The sequence below is a fragment of the Vulpes vulpes genome, chromosome 6 (genome assembly GCF_048418805.1).
Source record: "Vulpes vulpes isolate BD-2025 chromosome 6, VulVul3, whole genome shotgun sequence".
Taxonomy (NCBI): domain Eukaryota; kingdom Metazoa; phylum Chordata; class Mammalia; order Carnivora; family Canidae; genus Vulpes; species Vulpes vulpes.
Genome location: NC_132785.1, coordinates 98,200,969 through 98,209,405, shown reverse-complemented (window position 1 = coordinate 98,209,405; position 8,437 = coordinate 98,200,969). Strand labels below are relative to the sequence as shown.

The 8,437-nt window shown below is 37.5% G+C and overlaps 1 protein-coding gene across 1 annotated transcript in view; it reads left to right on the top strand.

Annotated features, from left to right (window-relative positions):
* Positions 1-496: 496 nt before the first annotated feature.
* KCNH5 (potassium voltage-gated channel subfamily H member 5) overlaps positions 497-8,437 on the top strand; it is a 264,845-nt gene continuing 256,904 nt past the window's right edge. The window contains exon 1 of the mRNA XM_026000547.2: positions 497-807. Within this exon, the coding sequence (XP_025856332.1) occupies positions 735-807 (73 nt within the window). The 5' untranslated portion in view covers positions 497-734. The remainder of the gene's footprint in view (positions 808-8,437) is intronic.

The following is an 8,437-nucleotide window of genomic DNA, read 5'->3' as shown; positions in this document are numbered from 1 at the left end:
GGAGAAGCTGAGATGTGACCCGCCCGACCGACTGCCCGCGGCTGCCTCCGGCATCCCGCTCGCTCCTCGCTTCCTCGCCCGCCCCGCGGCCCCAGTGGACGGCGAACGTTTGTCGGGATCTCCGGGGAGACCGGAGCGGCCACCGGGCGCACAGCCCCGGCTGAAGTTGGGCTCCGCTGGGCAGCCGCGATCCGGCCGCGCGGGAGGGGTGGGCGCGGGGGCAGGGGGCGCGGAGGGCTCCGCGGAGGGGTCCGGAGCTGGACCGAGAGGGACTGGCGGAGCGAGGGCTTGAGTTGACTCTTCCCGCCCCCCGGCCCCGGGGCGCGGGGCAGCGGGAGAAATGCTGAGTCCGCGCCCGGGCGAGCGCCGCCGCGGCAGCAGCCTCAGCAGCAGCATCAGCACCAGCACCGGCGGGACAGCGACAGCGGGGGCGGCGCAGGCGCACTGTGCCCCGCGGAGCCTGCAGTTCCCGAGCCCCGTGTGCGGCACCGCCACAGTCTGGGCAGCGGCGGCCGGGGGAGCGCTACTACCATGAACTGCCTGGTCCTCCTCCCCAGAGCTGCTCATCCGGGTCGGGCTGGAGACACAGTCAGGGGACCCCGTCGCCGCCGCCGCGCCCCGTCTTCTTTCGGCTCGATCTTCTCCTCCACCTTTTCCTCCTCTTCCTCCACCTTCTCTTCCTGCATCCCCCCCTCCCCCGCCGCGGATCCTGGCCGCCGCTCTCCAGACCCAGGATGCCGGGGGGCAAGAGAGGGCTGGTGGCACCGCAGAACACATTTTTGGAGAACATCGTCAGGCGCTCCAGTGGTAAGAAGAGTTGCAGTTCAGAACACCCCCACCTCCATCCTGCCCACGCGCGCCCCCCGTCCTCCCCATCCCACCCCTCTCCTAAGGGGGAGGGGGATGCAGACAGCCCTACCTGGTGGCTTCAGTTACGAGTTGGCCCTGATGTGAGGCGGGGAGCAGAATAAGGTGGTGGAGGAAAGTTAGTTGCATCCCCTCTCCAAGACATACTCACCTCCCTCCCACCTGTCCAGAGCCCAGAACGGGAGGAAGGGAAGGGTGCTGGTAGGGTGTAGGTTCACCTGGAGAATAAAGTTGAGTTTTGCTTTGATGAGGGATGCATTTCTTATTCACCCTTTCCCCACATTTTTCCCCCCAAGCGGACTTCAGGGATTGATCAGATTCTTAGAGTTAATCTTAGTGGAAGGCTTTCCCTCAAGTTGGGAATGGCGGTGAAAGTGGCTACTTAATAAGATTTAAGTCTCTGGAATGGCTTTTGGGCCCAATGAGCATTGCCGAAAGGACCCTTGTGCTGGGAAGAGTAGCTGGAGTTGAACCTAATTGAGTCAGTACTTGAAAAAATGGGAAGGCAATTACTGTGGTTAAGTTCCTGTTTAAAGTTTCTTTATTTAAAATTTTTTCATTATGCATTAGTCTGTATTAATCTATATGATATATTTGATTTGACTTGAAGATGAGAAATGTAAAAGGGAAGCAGTACATCTGTGCTTTAAAAGTAACTGGGGAAAGAATTTTTAAAAATGCCATCCCACTTTGCTACTGATTGTAAGGTTTTCTTGCCTTAAAGAGCCTTTAAAATGCCAAGCATTTATAAATTCATTTCCTCCAAGATATTCTGAATAGGGATCATTATATAGTTCACATTTTAAGACCTTATAAACTTTGCATGTTCCTGAACTCTACATCTTTCATGTCTTTTTAATTCTTTTACATAATTTCCAATTTTATAAGCAAGATATGTGAAGTATCCTTTGAAGTGTTTTCCTTCAGAGGCCTGTTATTTTATTTTTGAGATCTCTTATTTGGAGACTTATAAGAAAGATATTTTGGTGTATTAATTATAGTAGAGCAATGGAAATACTCTATGCACTTCCATAATTCCTTGTTTGCTCATTCATTGAAACAATATTTATTTGGGTGCCATATACAACAGACACTCTCTGGAGTCCTTTGGATAAAAGCAATGGTAGAGACACTTCTTTTCTCAAGAAGCCCTCTGCCTAGTAGCTGAGAGAGGGTCACGCTAAAAAAAAAAAAAGTATATATATATAATGTATATACATATATACATTATATATATATAATTATGCTTACCCTGAATTGGTTGACTAGATTATACTAATTCTTAGATTAGGGTCTCTTCTAAAACTAAGCTTGCAAATATTTCCCCCGATTTTGGGACTATCTATATTTAGTGTACCAAGGTATTTTTCATAAATCTCTGATGTGATATTTGGCTTTAATTTGAAGCTTGTGACTTTATTTCTTTCACTTTGGTCGACACCTGGTATTATACAAGCCTAGAACAGACTTTTTAGTTGAAAAAGTAGCTAAATAGTCTTAGTCTAATTTTAAAAACTATAATATTTTTAGCCATTCCAGTGTGATTTCAATGTGTTTTTGATTTTTTAATGATAATATAAAATACAAATTCACAATGGTAGGCAATTTCTATGTTTATTTATACATTACCTTTACGGGTACTAAGTGAAGATCTAGAGTACAAGGGTATGTTACTATTAAAATAACCCGTTTGGGAAATTTAAAGGTTATTGGGATCAACTATTTAAGATACAAACATTTTATTTCAGGTTTCTTATCTTCTTGGGTTATTTCAACTCCATGCAATTTGGTCTGTGAGAGAACTTTTCACTGAAGGCCTTACAAAATAAAACCCATAGACTCTCTGTTCCTCTACATGATAACCAGAAAGAAGATGAGAATTCCTTGACTGAAATTTACTAATAAAGCATCTTTGGTCAAAACTTCTTCTATGGATTGGAACTATGAGCCAGTTTTTAGAATATCTTTTATTGAAGATATCCTAGGAAATTAAGACTTTACCCTAATGTGACTTAGAAATGTCTGCTTATGCTGGTTATTCTATTTTATATTTACCATCCAAATTAATGAATGTCTTATCTTTTTGACACTTCATGTATGTAATTGCTTCATTGGTTTAATGTTTCTTTCCATGAATAGCAACACCACATGCAAATGAAAATTTATCTGTTTTGGCAGTTAAAATATCACTTCTCATTGCTTATGGCTAGCTTTTAATGCCACTGCTCAAAACTCTGAGCCTTGTTTGAAATGTGTTGGTCATGTGAGGTAAGTATACGTGCATGTGTAGGTAGTAGAAACTAGAAAGTCTCGGTACTACTTTTACAGGAAGAACCCCAGAAATTGAGAATTATAGTATTAAATTGGTCTGCACATTCATGTGGGAGTATCCCACAGTTGTTGCCATTTCTATATAATTTGGCAGAGAAATAGAAAAATTCATTCTGAGAAATTGTTTAATTGAGACTAACAGAGAAAATTCCCTTCAGGATTCTCACAGATGGATGAGGTTTGTCACAGTGAAGATTTCATTATTCACTAACTTAACCACATTGAAAGTGAAGTGTTGGCAGAGCTTTAGTGGAAAAGAAAGATAGTGAAGAAAGATAGGCTGGGGTTGCCTATTTACCTTTACACCATGAAATGCTTCTCCTTCTGATACAGCATCATTTTCTTCTTAGGAGAAGATCAGATCTTTTAGTGAGTGTCATATGAAATAGAAATTTATACAGAGAGATGTACACAAATAAACATACAGACAGCTATCTACCCAGATACAAAGATGGAGGTACTGGGAAAAACTCTCTGTCTCTGTCTCTCTCTCTCTCTCTCACACACACAAGAGCAAAAGGGAGATGTGGAAAGTAACAGAAATACAGAAAGAGATGCAAAAAGGGAGGGATATCGTATTTGAAAGAGGATTGGACACAAAGAAAATGCATCAGGCACTTATTTGTCCATGGATATTACCAATGAACTGAAATCTCAGCCAATTAGACACCCATCAGAGAACTTCTTGATGATGTGGAACAAAAGAGCACAAAGTGTGGTCTATTTGGATGTAGCTTTTAAATGGGAGAACTTCCTAATAAAGTTCTTAATTCTTCAGTTGCAATTCCTCAGATGAGCAGTGCTGTATTCTGTGCCCTGTAGTAGCACTAGCTGCTGCTCGCTGTTACTTTACACCTCTTGAGACTGGATTTTTATTTTCCTTGTTTGGTTGACTCAGTCTGATGTAGAGAAGCATTTAAAATTGTTACTAGTGATTCAAAGTCTATAAAACAAAATAATGAAGGGCATTGAGTAGATTAGATACAAACATACTTTATGGCCGAATCCCCAAATGATACAAGTAGGGAATTCCTCTTTTTAGTTTTAAGATAAGGGACAAGATCAGTTTTAGATAAATAAAAGGAATTACAGTAATTCTTAACATGTGATTCTAGTAGTTATGGTCTAAGAAGTGTAAAGGTCAATGTATAGGTATAATAGCAAGGTTTAGATACATTTTTGGCCAGGAGGTTCAAAATAAGTTGCTAGGAATGGAAAGTTTGGGAACTACGTGATGAGTTCATTACATCTGTGAAATATCTCATAGAGGGCCTCAGCCCAAAGTGCTGGTTGACTGAATTGGAGTCTGGCGCATTATTAGGCTATCTTCCCTTATTTAAATTTCAATTACTGATGCAAGCTATTCATCAGTGTACATTGGGCTGTCGGGAGAAGTAAACCTGTGAGTAGAAGGTAAATACCTGAAAGAAAGCAAGAATATGTAAGAGTTATAGGTGAAATTTTAGATTCAAACAAAACAAAACAACACAAAACATTTCCAAGGCCCTCAACCGGACTATGTCTTTGGGTAGCACATTTTATTTGTATTTTGTTTTTAATTCCTTAACAAATAGGCAGAAATGATTAGTTTCCATGACAGTCAACTAGGTTGCCATTTTGAAATATTATACACACCAAATTTAATATCCTTTTATTATAATTTGATTATTGTTTTTTAATATTTTAAACATTTATGAAAAACTGGAAATGTTTTTCTCTTTAGAGGAAAAAAAAAGGACTCAGGAAAACAGAAAAGGTAGTATTTTTTCAACCACTTACCCTGCAAGAGAAGTTCAATATACTCAATTTTCCATTAGCTTGAGATATTTATGTTGTATAAGCACTTTATTGACTCAGTCATCTTTTACAGGACAATTTAAAAAAATTGCTTATAATTAACATTTATAAAAACAGATCATAAAAGGGAACCTATAGGAGAAGAAATAGAGAACTAGTTATTTAAAAATAAAACAAAAAAGTATAGTACCTTTTTAGTAGTACCCGGATGTAAACAGAAATGGTGAAAATGTGATTTTTTTTGGTATAAATTTCTTGATATTTTTTCTTGAAAGATTTTCTTTCACATCTAAGCTGCTATTGAGGAAACAGTGATAGAACCACATAGTGTTTGAAGCCTTGGTTAGCCCAGGTCTTACAATGTATCACTTTTACTTTTAATACATCAAGGATGTTGACATTATACTGATCACTTCCTAAATTATATTTATAAATAAACCAGCAGATTGTCTCTTGTTCTAGAGCCCACACTGTGTTATGTAATAAATAGCAATGCTTTTCTGACCAGAACACTGCTTATCCCAGTTCACCTTTGCCTTCACTAGAAATTGTCCTCTTTGGCTATCTTTTGTATGATTTCAGAAGTAAGGTATGTAAGAACTCCACATACCCAGCTGCCATCCTTTTAATACTCTACTGAAAAAGCCATGTAAGACACTATATTTTTTAATAGAAGAAAGTAGCTATGAATATTTTAATTGTCAGTGACTGAGTAGACTTCTAACAAGAAATCCTTGGGTTCAGTTAATATTTGTGTTATACTTCCATTGTTAATGACTGTTTGCTAGCATGGAGGAACAATACTTCTATGTTCTCCAGAGTCTGGCCTAGGAAAAGGTTGTATTGTTCTCCAAAGCTCTGTAAATAGTATTTACCACAAGAGGTCACTATAGGTTCTGGCACAGGTGAATTTTCCTTTTTTCTATTTCAGTGATTTTCCTCCAGTTTGATTGGAGGTTAAAATCAATGTAGTTAGTTGTTAATCTTGGAAAAAATATTTAAAATAGAAGACATATATGGAAGTGGAATGAAAAAATGTATTCATTTCTTTTAATTATTACAGTTTTATTTTAGTTGATGGCGACCAACATTTTGTGACTAAATAAATTGGATATTAATAAAAACAATTTATGTAAAGAAATATATTTAAATATATTTTAGACTAGCATAATATTTACTTTACCAGATAAACAAAATTTTATTGTAATAAGCCATTTCAGTGTGGTGGTGATATATATGAAATACAGAGTTTTGCCATATAAAATATGCCAGAAAATGCCATATAAATAGTGTCCATATATATTGTCTATTTCAACAAAGTTTTTCATCTACCAGATGTCTTGATGTAGCTCATTAAATCAGTGAAGTAAAATCAGATCCTGAAAGTGCTTTGATTTTTTAAAAATTGATTTATTCATAAGAGACACAGAAAGAGAGGCAGAGACATAGGCAGAGGGAGAAGCAGGCTGCATGCAGGGAGCCAGAAGCCGGACTCCGTCGCGGGACTCCAGGATCACACCCTGAGCTGAAGGCACATGCTTAACCACTGAGCCACCCAGGTGTCCCCAGTGCTTTGATTTTATTGCAAAATAGTTTACAGATTTATAGCTATTTTCCTGGGATATTATATGATTCTAGTATTTTCGTGTTATCCAAACTTTTTAAATGAAATACAATACTTGATCAAATATTCTCTGAAGTTCTCCAAACTTAGTAAACGTTCCCCTGAGTATGGTTAGAGATATTACTTTAAGAGGTTTTGTTTCTTATCAACCAGCAAGTTTGAATCTTGGTTTCAGGATTTTTTCTTTTTGGTAGGGTTAGAAACCAAATATTGGGAGATGCTTTAAAATGTCCCAAACAAAATTAGTTTTAACTAGAAAAATTAAAATATTCCATATAGCACCTTTATGAATAAAAGTGATATGCTGTGAAATCGTATAAGCATGAATAACAAATCACAATTCAAACCAGTATTATTATTGTGGAAATTGAAGTAGTTTGATGTGCTGTAAGAAATGGACATTTATAAAAAATTTTCCTTTACCAATAGCACAGTAGAATTTTTAAAATTCCTATTTCATGTTCTTGTCACACATACACAAAAGAAAAAGAAGCTATGTGAGGTGAGGAATATGTTAATTAACTTGATTGTGATAATCATCTCACTGCGTATGCATTTATGAAGCTATCAAGTTGTATACTTGACTACATACAATTTTTGCCGATTATAGCTCAATAAAGCTAAAAAAATCCTCATTGTGTTTCACCAAATACTTTAGCTTAATACTATATGGCATGACTCCTGATCTTTGCTAAGAAATGACTAAAAAAATCATGTAAATATTTTCATTTTATAAAATATTTAAGTTAATATTGGAAATGCTTAATCTTGGAATATTTGAATGGTGGAAATGATAATATTGTCACATAAATCAGTGTGTATTTTAGACATTATTTTAGTTTTTGGTTATATGTGGTACTATTACTAATAAAGAGAAATCTTTGTATCTATTTTAGATAGTAGTTTTGTGATACATTACTTTTTCACATGGAAAAGATAGAAAAATTAATTAAAGAGCAAAAAAAAAAAAACTTAGGAAGAGCAGTTGAAAAGCTATTTGAAATTTTATTGAAACAGATTTTTTTTTGTTTCTAAGGGTCTGGTCCCATTAAAGAAATATAAATCCTAAGTACCAAGTCCTATTGATTTCAAAAGGTTTGGAGCTTGAGATCTGAGTTTAGGTGCACAGCTATAGCAGTTCCTAGAGGTAATGACATATAATTAGAAAGTCATGAACATGTTGTATGAACTATGCTCCTTAACCATAATGGTCATACTTCACATATACTTCTACATCTTCCACTGTCAAGAGTGCATAGCACCAAGTACTAGTTGAATAAATGCTTTTTTGATTTTGTCTCCTAAATTGAACAAGTATATAATTGGATTTTTCCCAAAACAGTGCTGATTAAATCTATAATGTAAGCTTGTATAAGTGATTTCATAGTTTAAAATATTAAGTCAATGGGTATATCTGAAAGCGGAAGTTGCATTGAATGGGGCAAATCACATGGGACTCATGAGAGAATGAGAGGTGAACACTAAGTGATCTCACACTCATCTCCTATTCCAACTTGATATACAGTTAAAATATTTTCTACTCCTTCTGTTTTTTTCTCTAAGGGTTTAAAAGCTAGACTATTTTATATAAGAAAGAACTGTATAGAAAGTTGTAGATTCTAGTTAAAAATGTTTTAAAAAATAATTTCACAGTCAGGAGATGGCAAGTTTTATCATTGGGAATCAATCCTTACCAGTTTAAGTATCTTCTGAGTGAGATTTGCCTTGAGAAGCAGCTTGCAGTTCTGTACAGTACCCCACAGAAGAGAGAAAATGGATTTTGGCTTTTTAGAGATGGCAGGGCCAGCCTCAGATCTC